Source organism: Molothrus aeneus, chromosome 1, assembly GCF_037042795.1.
Source record: "Molothrus aeneus isolate 106 chromosome 1, BPBGC_Maene_1.0, whole genome shotgun sequence".
Lineage (NCBI taxonomy): Eukaryota > Metazoa > Chordata > Aves > Passeriformes > Icteridae > Molothrus > Molothrus aeneus.
This window is the reverse complement of record NC_089646.1, coordinates 51,358,617-51,382,958: the sequence shown is the minus strand read 5'-3', so window position 1 is coordinate 51,382,958 and position 24,342 is coordinate 51,358,617. Positions and strand designations below refer to the sequence as shown.

At 37.8% G+C, this 24,342-nt stretch overlaps 1 protein-coding gene across 1 annotated transcript in view; it reads left to right on the top strand.

Annotated features, from left to right (window-relative positions):
• Positions 1-1,042: 1,042 nt before the first annotated feature.
• Positions 1,043-24,342, top strand: part of CNTNAP2 (contactin associated protein 2) — a 1,033,176-nt gene continuing 1,009,876 nt past the window's right edge. The window contains exon 1 of the mRNA XM_066557113.1: positions 1,043-1,891. Within this exon, the coding sequence (XP_066413210.1) occupies positions 1,795-1,891 (97 nt within the window). The 5' untranslated portion in view covers positions 1,043-1,794. The remainder of the gene's footprint in view (positions 1,892-24,342) is intronic.

Sequence of the window (24,342 nt, the reverse complement as noted above, 5' to 3'; positions counted from 1 at the left end):
ACTTCATCACAGTCACTAAATAACAGCAGGTACTTGTTAACAGCATGTGTATTAGTCACTGAAAATAATTTATCCCTGCTTTGGGGCTCCTCTAAAGAAATTATACCTCTCCATTTCTCAGCTTTCTCTATATAACACCTGAGAAATAATTGTTTTCATTTTTCTTTGCCTCATTGATTGTAGAATAAATAATCCATGAATAACTCCCTATCCTCATTATTCTACCGTATCTGGTGAGCAATAACTTTCAGTTCAGCTGTTTAAGGGCAATGGCAGGAGGGATGAAGAGGGATGAAAAAGAAGAGTCAGACTCTTGCCATCCCTAAAGCATAAGGCTGGGATATGGCCAGGTTGTCTCCGTCATCCCTTGTAGGTGAAAACCACAGTGAAACTTCAATGCAGCTTGCTTCCTGGCTCGCTCTCGGGCTGAGAATTAATTACAGAATGGCAACATCTGCATTAGCGGCTCCTGCAGCCCCAGCTCTCTGCAGGCGGGATGATGCTCGCTCCCCACCAGATCTAGGACCGCTCGGAGGACTTGCCTGCTATCCACCTGTCTCGGATGCCCGCAGGCTGGAGCTCGGGGAGCCGCGGTGTGCGGGGGAGCGGCGGAGAGGGCGGCAGGAGCCGGCCGCGGGGCGAGCAGGGACGCCGCGCCTCCGCTCCAGCGGCACCGCGACACCGCCCCGGCGCTCCGCTCCGCAGCCGGCCCCGGCTTCCATCCCCATCCCCATCCCCATCCCCATCCCCATCCCCATCCCCATCTCATCCCCATCCCCCATGCCCCCGGCCCCGCTCCACCTTCCCGCAGCCCCAGCCCCGATCCCTGCACTGGCTCCCGCCCCGCTCCGCCCCAGCCCTGGCCGCGATCCCCGCCGCCGTCCCCCGGCTCTGCATCTGAGCCAGGCAAGCGAGGACGATCGGGGTCCTGGAGGCTCGAGGGGCGCAGAGGAAGAAGGAGGAGCTGGAGGAAGCGAAGGGAAGGGAAGGGGAGGGGAGCGCAGGGGAGAGGATTTTCCCATCTCCTTTTTTTTTTTTTTTTTTGGAGGAGGAAGGTTGCTGCTGCTAGTGGCAGCGTTTCCTCCTGCTGGAAGATGATAAATACATGAGGAGAGAGGCTCTGAGCCTGCTTCTGTGCTGCGGGAGTGTCTCTCTCCCTCCCTCCCCTCTCCCTGCTTCTGTGTGAGTGTGTGTTTGGCTGCCGGGCGGTGTGTGCGTGTACACTGTGTATATATATCTGAGCTGGGAGGTTATTGCAAGCTTCTCTCAGCAGCGCTCCTCTGTACAGGAAGACGGGCTCAGCTGCAGTGGTAGCATCAACAGCAGCATTAGCAGCACCAACTGCTTTATTCGCCTTTCTTCCTTCCCTTCATCTCCATCTCCCTTTCCCTTCCCTCCTCCCACGTCTTTTAGGTGATTGATCTTCATTTTTTTTAAATTGTTATTTATTTTTCTACTCTACAATCCTTGTTATTTGATACTTCGTGGCTTTTTTTTTTTTTTTTCTTTTTTTCTTTCCCCCACTTTCCCTGAGAAGGAGGCACAGAAACAAACACGCACAAACACAGAGAAATAAGGGAAAGAAAAGTACCGGGACTTACCCTGCTGCTGCAAACCCAAAGATAGCAGACGAAGAGGGGGTTTGGCTTCTACCCCAAGGTAAAGCCCTGCCCCCTTTACCTCCTCGACACCTCCTCCGAGGAAGAGAAGGAGAGGAAGCGAAGGGGGCCAAAGTGGAGAAAAGCAGGTCTTCTGCGACTGGCATTTGGAGTACAGGGAGCCAGGAAGTGAAGGATGGTTGTGGTTACCCGAGCTGGCTGCAGGGCAGCTCTCTTCCTCTGGATTTTCATCAGCATTAGCTGCAGAGCCAGGACTGCTCTGCCTGCATCTCGTAAGTACCCTTTTCTAAGAAACGCGCACAATTTCAGCTCCGAATTAAGCCAGAGGGAAATTCCCACAACTCTGGGAGGTTGATTATTTTTGCTTTGCTGATGAATATTGTGTTTGATTGTGTTTGATTTTTCTTTGTATGCATATGTGTGCACTGAGGTCTGATACTGTTTGCAGTGCTCCCCATCAGATCTTCCTTGGTGATTTCAATGGTAGCTGGTGTGGAAAGTTGAAAGAGACCTGCTCTGTGATATAATCTTGGTTCTGCAATGGAGTCAGAGGGGGAAAGCAATCAGAAGCAGTTCAAAGTTTGGGGATAGTTTTTGTTTGGTCGGTTTGGTTTATTTTGGTTTTTCCCATCTTCCTCGGAAGGAATGCAATTTGCATTTGGAAGTACTTCACTTCCACAGTTTTGTGAGGGAAAAGAGGAGATGTGAGCAGTTTCCATAACTAGTGTTTTATCGAGGAGCAGCAAGAGAAAATTGTGTCTCGTTTGAAGAGGAAGGAATGATTGTGAATTGAAGAGAGGGAACTGAGCCAGGACAGCTTTTCTTTAGAGCAAAGTTTTGCTGCCGATAATAGAATGAGCAAAGGTATTTTAGAGGAGACCATCAATTGCCCTCCTAGAGAGGTAGAAATAGTAGAGAAATGATCAAACATCTGCTGAAATTCTGAACTTCAGACTAGAGGAGTGTAGAGCACCTGTACAGAATCCGATTCTGTTGTTAGTATAAAAATGACACCATATTAATTGATTTCAGTGGATATTAGACCAAGTCTTGAACATTGCACTAAGCTGTAGTTTTGAGCAAAACATTTTGCAAGTAGATGTCAGTACTAAGTATTTAGTTGTTTCTCTTAAGACTATGTAAAACATTTGCCAATGGCCAAGTATTTTTGAAATGCATACTGAAATGAAACAGTGCATTTTTATAGTATCATCATCATAGTGCTGGCTTGATCGGCTGTTTATAGAGGAAGGAAGTGTCCTGAAATGTTATGGATAGATGTGCTGGGATTGCATACATGTGAATGGGGGTTGATTCTACTGACCAAGCAGGGAATTGCATAGAATGCAATGTATATACTGCATAGAGATCTATGTAGATCACTCTATTTATTTATTTGTTTAATTGTTTCCTTGGGGGCTGGAATGAACAATGCAATGATTAGGGAACTGGAGCACTGCTATGCTTTCTTACTGGGTTTCTAGCTGTTATCATCTAATACCTATTGAAAAACAAGTGTTATTCCAGGATTTTCTTGCACCTGCATATTTTTTTGTGTGTCAACAAATATGTATAGCAGTGTCTGCATTGTTATCGAGGTCTCAAAGGCTATAAGACGTTCAGTTGTTTTCCTACCTTTGAATTAGGAGAAGTATTGATCCTGAGGTTTACTTCTTAGTTTTGACCAGCTATATAATTTTTCTTAGGAGTATTATTTCTTCATGGTCATCTCTCAGGCTCTGCATAATAGGAATGTGTGGGGGACAGTATTCATTATTTAGGTTGTCAGAAATCTGTTCTTTGAAAACAAAGTCCCTGCTTTTCTCTGAGAGGGTTTTGGAGCTTTTTTTGTTTGTTTTTGTCACTCAGCAACTAATGGCTATAGTATAACTTGAAAATTACCTACAGTGGGTTATTGATTTCCCAACAAACAAATCTTTAACTTTTGAAAGAAGTTTGTTCAGAAGTTAAGGGTTGTAGTAACATCATTATACCCAGAAATTCCAGGAATGGGGGATATATATAATCTTTATTACAGTTTAGTCATATACATTCCCATCTTGATGATCAGCAATTCAAAAATTTCTATTAATTCACCTTCCAAGAGCTTATACATTATACTCCTTATGTAGTGAGTGGCATTTAATTTCATTTCTGACTCGCTTCTTAAAGTGAAATGGAGCTAGATTTGTTTACTGGAAACATAAATATAGCTAGAAATACACATCAGCCTTAAATTTACAAAAGGATTGTTCTCAGTGCAGCACATGTTGAAAATTCTTGTAAAGCTTATGGATGCTTGGGTGCTGGTGCCACAGTGGGAAGGAACTCCAGTGCTGTGTCACACTGTTTTGGTGTACCACTTTGCTGGTTATTCTGTTGCATGCTTTGCTATACAAACTGGTCACTCTACTGTATTTTGTCACTGTGCTCTATTTTCTGGGGTTGTTTGTAACTTTGCAACTGATTTGGATTGGAGGATTTTGTGAATGGGATTGGAGAATTTTGTTCTCTGTTGACAAGATGATATACCTAGTTTTCATTATCCTTTTTTTTACTTTGTTTTGTTTCATTTTGGTTTTTTTCCTTTTTTTTTCTTTTTTTCCCCCTCTGTTGATTTTGAACCTCATATTCGGAATACTTCTGAAACAATTAAAAACTGTGTGAAATGCAACTGTGATGTAAAACTTATTTCCAACCACTATTTCACTTTCTCCTCCATTGTTAATTTATGTTTTGGCTTTGAAGTTATTAACAACATCAAATTTATTCTCTATAGTTTTTTTAGGAAGTATGCAAGTCTTATGGTGTACAGGGCATTACAAATCCCTATGTAAGAGCTTGCTGTTCGGTATTTTCTCACAGTCTGGTCTGCTTGTGCTGCCATAGAAAAAGATACAGCTTTCAGAAAGAACAGAACTGGATATTGCTGATGTGAATATGCTTTATCTCAAATGTTTGTTTACTTTGCAAAGTAAATGTATCTCTAGTTAAAATGGAATCTGTCAGTAGTACTGATTCAGAAGTGATCGTGTTGAAAGCTTTTAATCTCATTTAGTTTTATCTCAAGATGACGTGGGTGTTGAAAGCCCATCCTGTAGTATAATAAACATACACTGTGATACAATATCCCACACATTAATGCTCAGATCTTACTGTCAATTCTATTCATGGTCATGTTTTCATACCCTGGCAATAAATTCTTCATATTCCTGCAATTTTTATTTTTTTTAATAAGCATGGAAGGATGAAAACACCCTTCTGGAATCAAGGCTAATGAACAGCTCAACCAGGAGAGGTCATCACAAGATAAAAAGTAACACAGAAAATACAAATTTAGTGCTTTATAGTCCTTTACGTGGCTAAGATGGAATGATAAGAATATGAATATGGGTAGACTAACTCTCATTTGTATGCCTATAAAATCCCCAAACACAAAAAGCAGCAATGTTGTTACGTAATAAAAATGTTCAAGGTATTAATTATAGGATTATCTCCTTCTCTCTGAAAGGAATTCACTTTACAAGTAATTATCTTTCACAGCTAGGGTTTTTTGTTTTTTTTCATCATATCTGTTTTTATGCAATGCAAACCTGATGAGCACAGAACTATTAAAACTTCTAGTTCTGATACTTGTCATACTTTTGTAGTATGTCCCATAGCACTGCTCAAGTTGAAGTTTGAGCCCATTTTTCAAGACTTGGTGAAGAAATCAAAAGGGGGGCATGTAGAGTAAATAATTAAGATACATAAAAGAAAAAATATACAGCTTTTATATTTGACTTCATGGCACCCAGATCTTCCTTGGAAAAGTATTGAAAAGGAGTAATGTCCCTTTTGAAAGAGCAAGGCATTGTAGAAGAAAGACCTTTTTAAGAGGCGAAGTTAGAAGAAGCTCTGAGCAATCTGGTCCAGTGGAAGTTGTATGCCCATGTTAAGCATATGAGGTGTCATAAATTCTATTAGATTCACACTTGGGGAATATTTCTCTTCCAGATAACGTCTCAGACATAATAATGATATTTTTGGAAATCTGATCAATTCCTTTTTTTTGTTTTCTTTTCGGTATAATTACTGATAAACTTTTATTAGTTTAGATCCTGTTGTCTTGAGGTTAACACAGTGATCTCACAGAATTTAGTTTCAAGTATACCAAACCATTTTCATGTGCATTTAGCATTTAATCATTTTTCTTACCTTTGGAGTCAAAGCACTTAAAAATATAATAAACTTTTAATTTGAGGGCCTAGCTCTCTTTTAAGTTCATGGAATTTCATAACATTAAACATATGATTTCTCTTTTGTTCTTTTAGAACACTTTAGCTAGAAATTAGATCAAGATTTACATCCATAATAGTATAATTATATTATTATTTTGGTGCTATTCATCACCATATAATAAAATTCACGTTCAACAGACAAGTGACAGTTTTAACAACATTGCACTGAGTTACTGTTAATATTTAACAACATTGCATTGAGTTACTCATCATGACTCTTAATAAATTGGCTTTTTCTTGAGCAATATGTTAACTTATATGTGAATCAATGCAACAGTATTGAATCGTCTGCTATAATTTCAAAATTAGTGGCAGCAGCTATAGCCTGTGTCAGTGCTAAAAATCAAAGTTTCAAAGAGTCTTTAACTTTTCTGTATGCAACATTGCATAAAACCTAATTGCAGACATTCATCTAAATAGAGGAAGTCTGATTCAAAGTTGGTGTCAGTGGGCGTTTAATCAAGTGTAATGCCATGGAACTACTGTTCTAAAAACTGGTTTTTGCTTGGGCTGTTTTTGCTTTGCTTGTATGTTTAGTTTATTTTTTTGCAATAATATAAAATCAGGCATAAAAAAGCTCTTTAATAAGTAGTCCAGTGTGAAAGAAAGTTTGAAGGTGAAGCTAAAGACTTCAAATTGAAAACTTGTTTCTGAACGTTGGTTGTTTCTTTTGCCAGGAGATGAGAAATATTTTTTATTTTCTCTCTTTTTTCTTTTTTTTTTTTTTTAATCAGGTACTTTTAACACAGGAGATTATTTTAGTTGCTTCAGTTGTGATAGGAAATTATTTATATATAAGGCATTAGACATAAGACTGTACCTCTTCTTGAATAACTCACATTACAATGGATCTTTTACAGATAGTAGATATTCTTATAGAAGTTCTTCAGGACTTTTAACTTGGATCTCTATGTCTTTAAATTGTCAGATATCATGTTTACTGTTTAGGAGATTTTAAGACTGCAGTACTTTTAATGTCTGGGACAATAACAAACTATACACAAACCATGGGGGAGTTTCTGCATTTTCTTTTTTCTAGATTTTCAAAAGCTGATCTCACTCTGCATGATCCGACTCATACGTCAAAATAAGATAACTGGTTAAATTTTGAGGTCTTCCCCTACCCATGCCTATGTCCTGAATAGCTGTCATGCTCATCTTACAAAAGCACATGGACTTGCAAATGTGATCCAGTCAAGTAGGAAACTTCAACTAGGAAATGTTAGAGAAGCAACAGGAGTCTTCTTCATCAGATGAGATGATGAGTGACTTTGAAAATTCTTTAGTCTTAACAATTTTAAATAATTTAAAATTATAGCATTATTTCCAAAATCCACATAGAGATGAGATCCTTCTTTAAAAGATCAGGAAGACTTGTAGGATAAAGAGAGCAGTCTGCTAGCTTGAGCCTTCTTGCACTGAAGGAAATGGAAGTTGTGCCACAGATTATAGGAACAGTGTGGTTATGTTTTTTGTCATGAGTTCATGATGCAGTCCATTGGTATGAAATACTAGAAATTATTAAAAAGGTTCCTCAGACTTCAGCCTTTGAACGAACATTGATTTTATCTGTATTATAGTTCATTTATCCAGCAACTTCATTGGCATTGCATAGGTAGATAATCCAAGACCACCAGGTAATTGCAGAACATGTTAAATCTCTAAATTTGGTGAAGTAGAAAATTGCAGTAATCAGTAATCAATTCTTTTGAGCCACTTGCATTTCCAACTTTGAAGACATTATAGATATAATAAAAGAATTCCCAAGTGCTGTGCTTAACATTTACAAGGAACTTGGGCACTTGGTTTTAATAGTTCTGCAATTTTAAAGCAGCTTTACAAAGCTGAGACCTTTCCTACCTCAGAAATGGTCTCAGTATTCATTCACTGTAGTAGTAGCCAGCCTTTTCCGATTGGGCCTTTAAGGTTGAACAGCAGATAATTCAGAGCAGAAAAAGATATTGACATTCACATTTACCTCTTTCCTCTGCCTAAAAAGTCTAGAGATTTTTTTGACTTTACAGTCTCCTGGTGGAGATATGGTTCTTTCAGACATTTAACTTAAACAAGTGGTCATGCTAAGTCCATTGAGGGACTGGCAAACTTATTTACCCATGTGGTTTGTTACTTGATGTTAATATTTACCATCATTTGAAATATTTATAAAATAATTTATTTTAAGTTGTGTATGCACTCCAAAAGTATGTTTTAAATAAATCAGTGACTAAAATTGACTCCTAGTATAGCTAGGAACTTTGTTGCCAGTTTTGCATTTGTATTGGTAAAAGCTCAAGTTGGGTTACAACTTTCAATGTGTAAATAAAATAAACAGCTAAAAATACTTTCTAGAAACCAGAAAGTATTTGAACTATTCTAGCCAAAGGGTTTTCCATCCCACAAACAAATGTGATGTTTTTGAATGAACATTTATTATTTTTATCTAGAATATTTAACTCTCAGCTTAAAGGGAAAGTATTTTTTTCTTGTAGAAATGACTGTCTAAATATAACATAAACATTCTGTTTGATTTTGTAAAACTGTTATGTCATTTAGTATTTTTTAACCTTTGCCCAAGGAAGTCAGCTATACATGTGCTACATTTCTGCTTTCTGTTTCTACAATGTAAGAATAATCTAACTGAAAAAAATAAGGTTTTTTTTTGCTCTGCATCAAATCTAGAGAGGTTTGCTCTGCATCAAATCTAAGAAACCCACTGTCTGTGTTTCTTAAATCACCTAAATATTGATGTATCTTATTTATTGCTTATTCATCTTGTATACTTGAACTGGTATTTATTTACTGAGAACCCAATGAAAACCTGGAATTTATAGGGAGGTAATACAGAAGATCAGCAGATGAGCTGAGGAGACTCCAAGGGTCAATTTCCATAAGGGGCAGCAGAAAGCCTGTGATGGAAGGTTTGCCAGAGAAGAAAAGGAAGAATTATTGTGTAAGGGCCTAATGCAATGGGATAAAACACAGCAGGAAAGGCAACCTCAATATATTTCACATTTTCATACCATTTCATATCATATCACTGGTTTTAAGTATCATTGGTGTAAAGTTCTTGGAACACACTTTGAAATGCAATTGAATTGGAATATGCTTTTACTCAGCTTATGGGAATAGGAGTACTGTGGTTTGGGAAAAACAACCCTCCCCCCAAAAAAAGAAAAAAAAAACCAAACAAACTTGGAATAGCAAACCAACACACAGAGAAACAAAAAACCTAAATTTATACCATGTTGACCCAGGTTTCAAACACAGATGCCCTCCTAAACTCTTTAGACTCTGCCCACATTTTTAGTGAAACATAGGAAGGGCTTGTAGATAATTTTTTCTCTCAACACAGATACAAATTCAAATATCTATTAAAAAAAAAAGGAAAAATGAGGATAATTAGTTAATTTAAAAACACAGTCAGAAATTAAAACTAGTGGCATCCACCATTGCTATGGGTAAAAAATGGAGATGAATGTGCTGAAGAGAAGTTGAGGTTGTCTCCCACACAATAGCCACAACCTATTTATTTTTCTGCTGAGGAATGGAGTCACAGAGTAGCTTGCCCTGTCCATAGCATTAGCACTGCATTAGGAAAAGAGTAAGCTTCTGTGAGAAATGGAGTCAGAAGCATATCCTGTACAAGGCAGGCTCTGCTGGATACATGCTCCCAAGCTTCAGCAAGATGTACTCTCTAATGTTCTTTCCTTTGGTTTTACATCCAAAAATTATGCTAGTGGGCATACTGTCAGTTATATGATGAATGTCCTACCTGCTTCTTCCCTGGTAGAGCCAAGCTGTTATGAAATGATGGAAATGATAGAAAATTCCCTCTAGATAAGAGAAGGTATCCTTTACTGTTCCAACCCTTTTCCAAAAAATATACATCACATGGTCACACACCTATTTGCTTCTGCTCCTAAATCATTTGCCATTTCTCACATGCCTCCTTTCTGATTTTATGAATCATCTCACTCCCTACTTTATGTTCTCTCCCTACCCTTTCCTCCAGCAATAAACTGATTCCACTGGCTTCTCTTGGATTCTCATTGATTCATCATGGTTTTGAGTAATTTGCTGAGCCTGAAACTAAAGGAGATTTTCTTCATTGATTCCTGATTAATTCATCTGTTTGTGAAAGCTAGGTACACAGGTAATAACTCAATTGAAATTCCTTCACTGCTTAATTGCTGTGCCATAATCCTGGCCTGTTAAATCAGATAATCAGATATTATGAATGAAGTTAGGATTTATTTTTTCAAAACACAATTATTAGAATATCATTATAAGGAATCCTTTTATTAATTTGGTTTATAATTATTCATAATATGCAATTTTAGTGTTTAGGTCAGTACAGTGCATAGGTTTTATTCATATGGAAAAAAACTGTGTCAGAGGAATTCTGTGAGTGCATTATGCTTCCAAATCTACATATTCATAATTTATAAGTCCAAAAAGGATCCAACCCAGCTATAGTGATATGGTTGATTGTATTACTACTTTCTTCCGCTTTACAGATATCCTGGTTTAGGGCAAATTTGGGAGGAAACTTCCAAAGGGTTCCCTCTAGAAAGCAGATTCAAGAAGCCCTCCCCCTACTGGTCCAGGAAAACTTTCTTAGAGAAAAGTGGAAAAAACAGATTATTTAACAAGCAAAGTATTCGCAAGCATAAACAATTAATAATATTAAACAATAAAACCCTTCACTGCTCTGAAGAGATGGCAAATTCCGAAAGTCCTTGTCATGGGGTGTAGCTCAGCTTGCTCAGTCTCTTATCAGTCCCTCTGGTGCTGGCAAATGCCACATCCCAGGCCCTGGTAGGCCACAGGTGTGAGCTCCCAGTGTTCTTCTGAGTTTTCAGTCCAGAGCAGGTTTGAATAGTCTTAAGAAAAAGAGTCCAGGGAACTTCACTGCCTCAGCTAGCTAAAAACTAACTAAAAGCAAAGGAGAGCTCTCTTCCACTGTCCGTCCATGCTGCAGACAACACAGTCTTGGAGAAGAGAAAGATGAAACTCTTATCTTTATATTTTGAAAACAACCACCTCAGACATTCCACTGCTTCTCCTTCTCCCCCTTCCCTCTCAGATCTAGTTTCAAGGGTGCAGAACTTAATAACCACCATAAACAGAACAGACAATTGGGAATACAAGCATCATAAAGTCACCCCAGGACAATAGATCGTAGAATCAATGAACTAGGGAATGGTTTGGGTTGGAAGAGATCATCTAGTCCAACCCCACCCCACAGGCAGGGACATGTTTCACCAAACCAGATTCCTCAATGCCCTGTCCAACTTGATTCTAAACACTTCCAGGGATGGGATATTTGCAGCTTCTCTGGGCAGTCTATTCCAGGATTCAGTCCTTTTGTGTAATCTAAATCTACTCTCTTTAGTTTAAAAATGTTCCTCTCATATTATCAGTACATGCTCCGGTATAAAGTATTTCTTTATCTTTCTTGTAGGTCCCTTTTAAGTTTGAAAAGGCTGTTATATAAGGTCTGCCTGGAGCCTTTTTTTCCAAGATAAGCCACGCCAACCCTCTCAGTTTCTCTTTATGAAAGGGAAGAAGCCCTCTGACTATTTCCGCAGCCCTCATGTCAACAAACTCCAACATGTCAACATCTTTCTTCTGTTCAGCTGGACTGAGAGTGGCTGGACTCAGAGCTGGACTCAGTGCTCCATATCAGGTCTAAGGACAGCAGAGTAGAGGGGCAGTTTGACCTCCCATGACCTGTTGGCCATGCTGCTCTTTATGCATTCCAGGATCCTACTGCCTTTCTCAGCTGCAAATGCACATTGTTCGCTCTTACATAAGTTTTCATCTGCCAGTATCCCCAAGCCCTTCCTTGCTTTCAGTCCATTCATCCCCCAGTTTGTATTGCTTCTGGGGATTGCCCCAACCAGGTCATAGACCTTACACTTGGATTTGTTGAACCTCATGAGGTTCACATGAGACCACTCCTCAAAGTTGTCCACATTTCTCTGGATGGCGTCCTTTTCCTCAGTCATATCGACAGCACCACTCAGCTTGGTTTCATTCCACAAACTTGCTAAGGGTACACACTATCCCATGGTCTAGGTCATTAATAAAGGCATTTAACTGTACTTGTCCCAATACCCCTGAAGGACAGCACTCATTTCTATTTGGACTCTGAGCCATTGGCATTTTGGGCATGGCTGTCCAGTCAATCCTTATCCATCTAAGAATTCATGCATCAAACCCATATTTCTCCAATTAGAGACAAGGGTGGTGTGTAGAACTGTGTCATTGGCCAGGTAGGTTACATCAGAAGATCTTCCCTCATCTACTAAGAGAGTCACTCCTTTGTAGAAGGGCATCAGGCTTGTCACATATGATTTTCCCTTCATGACATCAAGTTTACTTTCCCTAATACACCTCCTTGTCATTCATACTCTTTGGCAGAGTTTCTAGGAGACTCTGGTTTCATGAACTTCCTAGGCACAGAGGCTGACTAGTTGGCAGTTCTGAGAGTATCCATTTTTACACATTACATAAATGGGTGCAATGTTTCCCCTTTTCCAGACACTGCAGCTTTTGCTTGACTGTCATGACTTTTCAGAAGTGATAGAGAACTGCTTATATCTACCAGTTCCCTCAGGACCCTGGGACGCCTCTTGTCAGCTTCCATAGATTTGTTTCTGTTCAGGTTCCTCAGATGGCCTTGAATCTGGTCTGCTCCCACAATGGAGTCCCTGCCTTTATATTCAGGGCCTTGAGAGATGTGGGAAGTTCAGCTAGCAAGGAAAATTTGAGGAAAAATGTTGCTGAGTACATCAGACTTCTCCATATCAGCTGTCATCAGATGCCCTGTCTCATTTATCAGAGGGGTAATGTTTCTTTTGTCTTCCTTCCCCAAGTTACATACCTGTCAGGGTTTTCACACATTTCTGGCATTAAATGTCCTGGTCTGGAGCTATTTTCTTTACCCTAAGTTCATGACTTCAAACACGGTCACATTGAAATGCCTAATTCTTCCTTTTACCAGCTGGCTTAGTTGCTGGTTACCAAGCTTTTGACATGTAAACTTCAGGTCATCTTCAGCTTCAAAAACAATGCATTTTTCTGCAGTTCAAATAATAAAGATGTTAAGCAATGAAAGACGGAAAATCAAACTTCCACTAGTTCTCACTAGAAACTACTCATTTCCTTTGTTACAATTACATTTTGAGATATTTAGAGTGCCACATTTATAATAATTTTGAATCTTGGTTAAAATAGTGTAGACTGCCATTCTAGTGCCTTCAGAATTCAAAATACATATTATTGCAATTTATGCAGAAACCTTAGTGATATAGCATATATAGACATAAATGCATATATCTGAAAATTTCTTGTGATCCAATTTTGTATTCCCAGGAAAAAAAAAGGAAGCCTTCAGAAGATCAGGATACTTTGATAAGATCTACTTTTTAAAAAACTATATTGATCAGTAATTGCATTTCAGTAATTGCATTTACAGCATTTAAATTTTTGTTAACCAAGTTCTATTGTTTTGTCTAGCAGCACTATTAGTTGTAGTGGCTTATAAGTGTGCAGGTCATCTTTTTCAGTATTTGCACTTCACAGTTTCTTTCAGCCTTCTGGAATTTCCTTGCTGTTTCAAGGGTTATTGGAAATCAGCAATAATCAGCAGAGACCTTCTCGATTACAGCTTGCCCTGCTGGTTGAAACTGCCTATCCTTGTTAACCTCTATTTAACATCTTTATCAGATTGTATTAGAATGTAAATTGTTTTGTTGCCGCTTTGGTATCTATCTATGCAGTCTTGTTCATTTTCCTAACACTGTATGTTTTTGTCTTTTCTACGTGATTGGCAAATTCATTACTTATACGTAGCAGTCTTTTGGTATGGCTCCTTTTGCTCCTGAACTCCTTTCTCACTTCTTAAAAAAACCCCCAAAACACAAAACCCAACATCCACACCTGTGATTTTGGTTCTTTTTTCTAAAAATAGTTAATATGATTTCTGTGCATAGACAAATTAAACCTTATATATTTTTTCACATAATTTAATGTATTTGTTAAATTCTGCTTTACAAAATCACAGAATGGTTTGTTGTAAGGAACTGGTGGAGGTTATCCTACCTTGCTAAAATAGTGTTCCTTATATCAAATCTAAATCTGTCCTCTAGGAAGACTATACAGCATGAGATAACATGGCCTTGGAGAGGATAGAGCAACATGGTTATTGGTTTCAGCCAGAAGAAAGTAATATAATCTTTTCTGACCTGTTCTGTCCTGGCCCTTACTATTGCTTCAAATCAGAACAGAAAATTTATTTGGATTTTAGGGATTGTCTGAATTCTTCATTTAGCAACTTGCTATATCACTAAGGTCAGTCTCATAGAAATGCCCCTCCCAGTCTTCACTGACATATTTTTTTATATTCATAAAGAATGGTTAGTTCAGAATTCTTGATGTCACGGGGAATATTTATATTCTGAATTTGAAAATCACTTCTCTTCTGTTGCTGAAGATTTACCTTTTATGAAATATCAGTAAAACCATTATGTCAATTGTGAAGAGTGTTCAGAGATAGAAGTTGATTTTATTTTTCTTCTCACTGGAAAAGGTAGTTCCTTTTGGTTTTATATTAAATCTGAAATGGAGTAGCTCAAACTGTTATTACCTGAATACTTCACTAGGAAGTATTTTTCTTATTTGTACAGCTGCTGAGTCCTGAAAATTGTAATTGCTGCCAGTGAGGACCAGGAAATAAATTTTGATGTGCTGAAACAGGGACACTCAGATTACAGGCCTATCACAAAACCAGACACATCAAAAACAGTCTAATGAGTGAGAATTCTGTCCTCAAATTATGACCTAAAAGTTTTTCTCAATTCTTCTCACTAAATCTAAAAAAAGAAGACGGAACCAAACTAGAAAAATCTTGAGATGGAAGTAAATACTGAAATTTCGGACATGATTCAGATTCCAAACTCAGTGGAGTGAGGCCAGTCTTTCTAGATCAGTCATGTTCCTGCATATATTCCTCAAACTCTGTATCAGGATCAATTTGGACATTTTTTTTTTGCTTGGTAAGAGTGCACATGCAGTGTGCCTTTGGATTGCTCAAGATTCTCTGTATCATATACCCTGTATTGTGCTGATGTATGAGTGCATCCCCCAAAATGCTCTAAGGTGGCATGTTTTCAAGTAAGCAGCTACATGAAAAGTCCATGAGTAACTGAAAAAATGAGATAAATGTAAAACAAAGAAAAATAAGGCTGAATTTTCAACAGAACTATAACAAAATTGTATCATACTTCTGAAAAACCACAACAAATATTTCAAGTCTGATTGTAGGACTGAAAAGAATTTATTGGCACTGTCTCACTCAGAGACATGATGATTAGAGGAGTGCTGAGAATTTTTGGTGTAATTTCAGAGGTATGATTGGCATTTTATGGTTATACACACATCTAAGACAATACTCTACTGTCCAAGAAGAAAAATATTATTTGCAAGTATAGCCTGTTATTTGTACTTATAAATCAATAAGTTGCTTTGTTTTAATAACTCTGATTACAGAAAGAAATGAACATAAAGCTATGAAGGATATCATAGTAATTCAGTGTATAAAGATATAAATACTTCTAATAACATTCAAACTTTATATATATCAAAGAAAAATTGTTCTGGTGTCAGTTTTAATGAGGAATATAGTTATTTTTCAGCACTGGTGTTTAATGCTTAAAACGTTTTTATTTTCTTGCCTTCCATCTTCCTTCTGCCCCAGGCAGACATTTCAACTAATTCAAATAAAAATACTTATGTGATATTCCAGAAAATTCTTATCCTTTAATTTTGGCAGAGGAGCAAGAGGGAAAAACCAGACATCTTTCTGTATATTCCTGCAGGCAAATCCATACTAATATCTGAGGTGGATCCATCAAGAGTTGAAAGATGTGAATAGATCCTGAGGGATGTTTTGTGATAGAAGGGATTAGAGACCATAAGGGCAAGAATAAGGACCTCTTTCTGTAAAATGTTCAGCTCCTTGAAAACTGTTCAGAGGCTGTGGAAGGAGACAAATAACATGGGAGCTGGTTAAGTTCTCTAATTCTCTGCCGGTTTTGTTGTACATTGCATGTTTGGACTACTATTTTTGTGGATATAAATATAATAAATATTCAAGCCATTTGTAAGAATTAGCCTCAAATGTAAATCTGTGTGTTATCTATGCCTTTAATAAGGAGAGCACTGTGCATAAAACAGTGTTTATAACACAACTGATAACAGTAAAATTTTTCAGTGCTAGATCTCTAATTTGTTTTTAGTAACAGTAATATTTTCATAAACCATATTGAAATAATCCAGCCACATTCTACACAATAAAATCTCCCTTAGATTTCTAAATGGCATTTATGAAATCTGGCTGGCAGAAAGGCACCACAAATACTTCCAAAGAAGGAACCTGATTCGGCTGCAGAATTGCTCTTCAAGTACAAGCTTTGCATTGTTCTGGATTTGTTTCAATTGAATTTAATACACATAATCAACCAGTCTGCTAAATGTACTTCTGTTGGGGGTTAGGTTTCTTTCCTTTTGTTCCTTTTTACTGATAGAATTTTCCCCCATAAATTGCTAGGAAACACTAACAACTGGGTACTTAAGAAAAACAAAAGAAGTGGCCAGTCTCAGGAGGAGGGCATCTGGTTGCACTTCTCTTATCTGGGAGTTTCTCCCCAAGGGGCAGAGATACCATGAGAATTGCACGGATAAAAGATGGGGCTGGGGCAGCTTCGGACTCTCAACTTCGAAGGAGAACAGCTGGAGCTGCTGCTTGGGGAAGGGAATTCACTGCTGTCACCAGAACCCAGCCCAGAGCTGCTGCTTCTGCCGTGGGGTGAGCTTCTGCTTGTGAGAGCAGCCACTGAACTGGGACCCTATTTTCACCTGCCTCACTAAAAGAGGGACCTAGCACTCTCTGCTCAGGCACCTGGGATCCTCAGCTCGCCTCTCCCTGCCCTGCATAAAGAGCCAGGTCACCACCGCCCCACCCCACCACTTCTTTGGCACTGTTCCAAGCTTTCACTGCAGCGTAGCCTCGCACCCCCTGCCATCTGAAATCCTGCCATCCCAGCTTGGGGCTCCTCAGAGTCCTGCTGGGGCAGCAGGGTTGGCTGCCCCAGGGGTTTGTGAAGCAAAGCCTCTCTTCCCCTCCCTTCCCGTCACGGTTGAGCTGCCATTGCTGTGTGCTCTCTGAGCTCACGCCACAGCGCCCCCTGCAGCCGCGGAGGAATCATGGCACCTGCCCCGCCCACCGGAAGCCAGCAGCGCCCCTGCTGGCCGTGACCGGAACTGCACCAAAGGGAAAGCGCCTGCGGCAGAGGAGACGGGCTGGCTTTCTGGTTCTGTTTGGTGTTAATGCTGTAGCTGTTGTTGTTTGTTTGCTTTATCATGCATTCTAGTAAAGAACTGATATTCCTGTTCTCATATCTTTGCCTGAGAGCCCCTTAATTTCAAAATTACAATAATTTGGAGGGAAGGGGTTTAGATTTTCCATTCTGAGGGATGCTCCTGCCTTCCTTAGCAGACACCTGTATTTCAAACCAAGACAACTTTATGCCTAAAGCCTGATTTTGTGGGAATAATAGCTCCTCAGCTAGTGTAATTTCTGTGGCTTGGTTGAAATAATAAGAGACTTTACTCTCATAGACTTAGTGAAGATGGGAAAAAGAGATAACATGAAAATAACAGGCATTGACTTCTAGAAACACAATAATAAACACACATCAGCAACCTTATTCAAGGTTGTTTCAGAGTTTATTGAATTATGCGTAATCTTCCTAAACAATTATTACTTTTTTTTAGTTATCAATTTGTTTCCAGAGAGGATGAAGCCTTCAGAAATTAATCTTAAGGATTTAGAATTCCAAAGGTTACATTCTGCTCAAATCAGAGATACAGATATTAATTTATCTAATTGGTACTGAGCACTGAATTTCAGAATATGCAAAATCTGTTTATTAAAAATGGCAGCAAATTAGGCCATGAAATGTAAGTGATTTGATTGAAACATAGAAGGTAGAACTGTCAGTTATTTTTGGTGGTTTTTTTGACTGTTAAATATGACTTTTCAGCTGATATCCGATGACTTTACAAAATTGTGGAGCTTAAAACCAGAATAGTATCCAATCAAATTAATTGATTAGCAATTTAATCTGTAAAGAATGGAGAGTTTAGAGTATGATAATATTGTATCAGAATATCTCAGAGTCTTTGAGAGGAAACTAGATAATTTGATGCTTAGATAATTTGAAATCCTAGCCAATATCTTTTTCCAGGAAAACTTTAAATTAATTACCCTCTAGTGTACATTAAAGCATCTGCAATTCCAGTCCAGCAGAGTAATATGTACCTAACGTTTTTTTTAATAGTTATTAATACATGATCAGTTAAAGACATTTCAGTCACTGATCTGACGGTCAGAACTACTCATGTTTTGCAATGGGTAGCCTGTCAAGATCTTTGTAATTTAAAATAATGCTGCACTTGACAAAATCTCCAGAGATTTCTTGAAAATGTTGCAACTTGTAACAGGTTCAAGGAATGGTTTAGGCCCATTTTGGTCACATTGGAAGTCTGGTTTCCAGATAAGGGAAGAATCTGATGAGAGGTAAATCCTGCGAGGTGGAATAAGTCTTTATTATGCCAATGTCCTTTCTTACATAATCACTAAGCTATGAATAGTCCCCTTTGAATTGAGGTGGGGGCATTGAGATGTAAGATGAAGGTATTCATCTTGGCTGAAGGATCATGATTGATTCAACTGAGAGAGACTGCAGCATCTAAGAAGATGTCAAAGACTCATAAAATGTCCTGAGATCCACAACATTACATCATCCAGTGTGAAACTCCCTGCCTGAGGGGAGGTACGTGGTCATTTCCACCTGAACCTGAGTGACAATAAACCCAATAGATATGGCATTCTGTGGATTCTTACCCCCTGCCACTCCCCCTGTTCCTTTCTCTCTCTCTCTCCCACCCTCTCCACCCTCTCACATTTACTGCTAAATAAAATCTTTGCTATTGCTTTTGGCATATGGTCTCATTTGCACCTTAATTTGGGCAGAGGCATCTTTAATAATTTTAATAATCTGATCTTAACACCATGAGACATACTGTTACATCAGAAATAGACTGCACATCCATATGTCAAATATTAGTGTACTTTGTGCCAAGTTTTATGTTTCATACACTGTTGGAACCCTAGCTGCTGAGAATTTTAGACTTTCTGTGCTGGCAGGCACTGACCACCCAAGAGAACACTGCATTTGACCTGAAGCTGTGGAAAAAACTTCCAAAATTGAATGATAGAACTGGGATTATGGGTGCATAGTTTGAATAGAAGTGTGTAATATCACACGGGAAAAAACTTAGAGTTAAAAGTTTTAAAATATAATAATATATAAAAAACAAGATGAAAGTTTTAAGGCAAAGACAAGTCCTTCTTCTTCACCTTCTTCATGAGTTTGGGTGGCATTGTGTAATTAGATAAAAAAGTCTGCATTGTGGGCCACAAGTAGTTAGTCATTAAGGTAAAAGAAAAAATAATTTAGGTGTTATTTCTTAATTAAACAGTTTATCCTTAAAAAGCCTTGTAAAAAGAGAGATACAGCTTCATTTTTAATTTGTTAGCATGAAGTACTGTAGAGCTCACAGTTTGTAAGAATATAATATAAATAAAAACTAATAAACTTTAAATAGGTTTAAAGTTTAAAATAATATAAGTAAAACTAATAAACTTTAAACAAAAAATTTCCTTTTCAGACTTAGTTCTTTTCAGATCTAAGTCTGAAAAGGAAATACCATCTCACCCATTTTATCCCAAACCTAAAAAAACCTCAAAAAAAACCTGAACAATACACTTCATGACTAACTTGCTATAAGCATCTTCGTTAGGTATAATTTCTGAAAATCTCTAATATTTCCAAAATTTTGGTAGGTTTTAAAAAACAAAACGTTGGAGACTATGTTGGCAAGATGTATCAGCACAACATAGCAGCAAACTGCCCCAGAGCTTCAGTGCTGTGCAGTGTTGAAGAGGCAGTGCTGGATTGGTGTATATAGAGTAATAAAAGTCCATTTGGAATGTCCACTTGAAATGTCCACTGGGCAGTGAAAAAGGAATCTAGAAATCAATTAAAAAATAGGATAAAATTTATTAGTGCCACTTTTCCTTTGAAGGGAACACAATGATTCATAGGGAGTCAGGTTGATAATATGAATAACTCAGATTGTTGCTGGATTATATGACTGCTCATAAGATCAGTGAAGACTTAAGAAATACACCTAATTGATTGCTGACATTTATTTGCACACAGAAATAGATACGAACCTTCCACTTCTCAATTGCAGATCCAAGTCCACTGGGTGACTTTACTAATTTCATTGTTAATTCAATTTCTGGGAGCAAGGGAACAGTTAATGAGAGCTGCAGTTAGAATCATCAGGCATAATATTCTTCATTCCCATCACAAGAGGCTGCCCATTTCTTGTTGAGGTTCCTGCTTGGATCTAGCTGCAGTGGGGTCGCTGACTTTTTTTAGAACTGCAAAGATTTCTTCTGTGTAAGTGCAAAGGTTGGTGCCCTAAAGACCTTGTTGCAAAGAATTGGGAATTTTAAAGCTGATTGTTAAGAGCTTTAGGGCAGACCTAGGACCTTTTCCAGGAGTGATTATAAGATGGATGAAATGTTTCAGTGAGAGTTTTGGCAGGGAGTTGTCCAGCTGACACTGATTGAGAAGGAAGTTGCGAACACACAGGAGGAAGTTTTATCTCCCTTCATAGAGGTCAGAGCTGATACTACAGCTGATCAGAACCCTAAGGATGGACTCATTTGATCACGGACTGGATACCTGTGCATTCACTGATACTAAGTAGGGGATTGTTAAATGTAAGGAAACCAAGCATTTGGGAAAGCAGGTCAGCTAACTTCCGCCACTTCCTCTTGGCTAGCAACCATTGCATGTGGTCTTTCCTGAGGATGTCCTAATAAACCAGAGTTAAATAAACCAGAAATAGAAGTAAATTTGACTACCTAACTTAAAAATGCCTTCTCAGATATGGTCTTACTTTGATGCATAGTAAATAAAATTGCCTATTCCCATCTTTTTAACATTCATGGGGGGAAGGGTTACACCCAGACTGAGACTAAACTGAGAGGGTTGGGGATTTAAACCATGACTCTGAGTTTTTGCTGCACAAACAAATGAAAGTCTCACCAAATAAATACCCATGTTTGTATTTTGGCTATTTTTTACTCCATGTGTGGGCTATTACATCCCCATGCCATCTTAGTCATAGCCATAGTTTTGGGTGTTCTTTTTTTTTTCTTTTAATTCTGTGTTAAAAGTTCTCTTTGGGAGTGACTTTATAGCTATTTATACAAGAAACAACATTTTCCCCCAGGCAGTTTGAAGTTAATTTTCATCTGAATACTTATTTTTTAGAACAAACATATGAAAGAAAGCTTCTCTTTCAAATAAGAAGAGGAACATTATGCTTCAGATCAGTTTTTGTACAAGGAATAAGTCAGAAGATTAATCAAACCCCTATTTTGCATTCAACAGATCATTTAGTAAACAAGCATAGAAAATTAGAAGGCTATTGAGTACAACAGTACTATTTTCTTGATCAGAAAATTTTAATTAAAAATAGTAGCATAGCAAGCCAACTTCCTTCTTACTCCCCATTTCTCTTAAGTGCTGGGCATGATGGAATTTTGTCCTTTTTGTCATATTTCTACTAAATTAGACCTGATCATTACAATCCCAAAGCATATAATATTTATGTTCATAAAATCATGCAAAAATCAACTAGAAATCAAATGAGAACACTGCCTTTCAATAGCACATTATCAGATAAACTTTGAAAGTATTTTCATTTAAAATTCCTCTGTAATCAAATAAGGAAGCTAATCTTATCTGAATGGGTTTTTTAAATTAGTTTTCCCATCTTCACACCCTTCTTATGCAAATTCTCTCTTCAGATAAACAATTTTTCAAAAATCAATTTCTTTCAACCCCCCAATATTTCAATAGCCTAAACTGTGCCTCAGTACCCTATAACTTTTTTTTTTGTAGCAAAAGAGATTCCAACTTTGTATGGGAAGACAGGTTCTTTTCCTACTGTTGTAATAGTTCATTTTATCTTCAGCATGCTGATATCCATACCACATGTTGATGTTCAACTTGATGATGATCTGGGAATTTTTTTCTTTTTAAATTGTAACATAAATTGTAAATTTTTTCTTATGCATAGTATAGCATCAAAATAGATAGCCTTCACAGTTTTACTGTTTGATAGATAACATTTGATTTAAAAGATGTTCACAATCTCATCCAATTGTTTTGCAGTGGAGAAAGTTTGGATGCATGGTGAATAAGTGTTGAGTGTTACAGCAATCATTTAATCGACTTCAGAATGCCCACTATTTTATGTACCTAACACAGTTTTGATGCTGACTTATGAAGTGAATACAATCTTCTACAGCACTCCAGCATATAATTATAACAGTTTTCAACATATATTTTGGCACAGAACTTGACCTACTTTCACACTTCTAAGGCTTAAAATAAAATATTACTCGCATTGCATTCCTATTTTTGTAAAAATCTGCATTTCTATCTTAAAGAAAACTGCACTACACTCTAACTAGTATGTGTGTAATATAAGTCATAATAATAATTTATAGCTGAATAATAGCATTCCATGATTAGGGATCTAGTAATAATGTATAGACATTGTGCTCAAAGCAATAATCATTACTCAAGTAAGCAGTACCTGCAAAGTCATCCATATTTGTGTACATAAGAAATTATGTACATTTATAAGGAATGAAGGATCAAATCCATGCATTACTTAATCATAATACCTTCTTACACTCTTTAAGGCTTTTTATGTGCACACTGCAAAGGAACGTGTGGGGATTAAGGAGGTACTTGATTTGCAGAAGGGGTATGAGGCAGTAAGTCAAGTGGACTGGTTTCCACTGTCCACTTTGTATCAGATTGCAACAGAATATAATTTTTGCCCCAAAACCTATTTTCCTACTGTCAAGCAGCTTTTCTTCTACTTTCTAAAGCAGAAAGAACAAAGTGAAATATTTCCTTTCTGAAAGAAGGAGCTGAAATGTTTTTCTTCAGGGAGCAACCATTTAAAATAAGGATACTTGAGGTGTAAAACCCCAAAAAATAATTTTAATGGATGGATTAAAATCCTGATAGTTTTGGCATCTCTTCCAGATTTTATAAAGAGTCTGTGTATCTATACATTTGTTTGGGTTTTTTGCCAGTAATATATAGCAAATAAAATTGTAAAAAAACCCCCTCTCTCTGTACAAACCTTGCCTTGCTCCCTATTAATGTTATTATTCACCTTAAGCTCCATTTGCCTGACAGCAAAGTCCTGTGACACCTGAAACTGAATTGTAAATACTGACTGACAAAGGTACTTTCTAACTAAATTCATGGCAAATTAACATAGGTTGCAATGCATTTGACACAAACTGGGTTAAGATAATGCCAGTCCTAAATCTCCACTCTGTTAGTGGGCTCTAAGTAAAGGACTAGCAGTATCCTCAGCAGTATTATAAACACATCCACAGCTCTATTTCATCTTCTTTTAGATGTTGAATTTGTATCAGTTCTATTCCTTATATTTCCTGGGCAAATGAATTAATTTGTTTATTCTACAGCTGAAAATTATTTAGATGTTTCAAGCCACTGTAGTGGCATAAGAGATGAAGTAATTATCTTTCTGAGCACATGGAAAAATGGAGAGATGGGAAAAAGAAGAGTGCTATAATATAAGAAGAGAGGAATTAAGAAACAGGACAGATTACTTTTTCATATTTAGATGCTACCAAGATTTTGTTACATTCAGGTTTAATATCCCCCCATTCTCAAATTATGTTGACAGGCAAAATTGATTTTGTTTAGTTCAAGGGTTATGAATTATTTAAAAGTTCATTGGTCTTTACAAGAAGTAGGATTTCTTGAGGGTGGTTCTGTTAGGGAGATATGATAGTTAAACATAGTAAAATCTAAGGCATAGCACAAAAGTATATGTTTTGTTGACTTTCAGTGTGACTTGTGCTCCTCATTGTCTGGGGTTACAGAGGATCAGTGATGGTATTAAACTTGTAAATTCAGCGGTAATGGGATTTTGGTATCACAGAATCACAGAATAGGTCAGGTTGGAAAGGACCACAGTGGGCCATCTGATCCAACCTCCCTTGTTTAAGAAGGGTCATCCTAGAGCACATGGCACCAGTTTGTGTCCAGGTGGTTCTTGAATATCTCCAATGAGAGAGACTTCAGAACCTCTCTGTGCAAACTGCTGGGTCTTCTACACAATTAAAAAGTTCTTCCTCATACTCAGATGGAATTTCCAGTGCAGTAGTTTCTGCC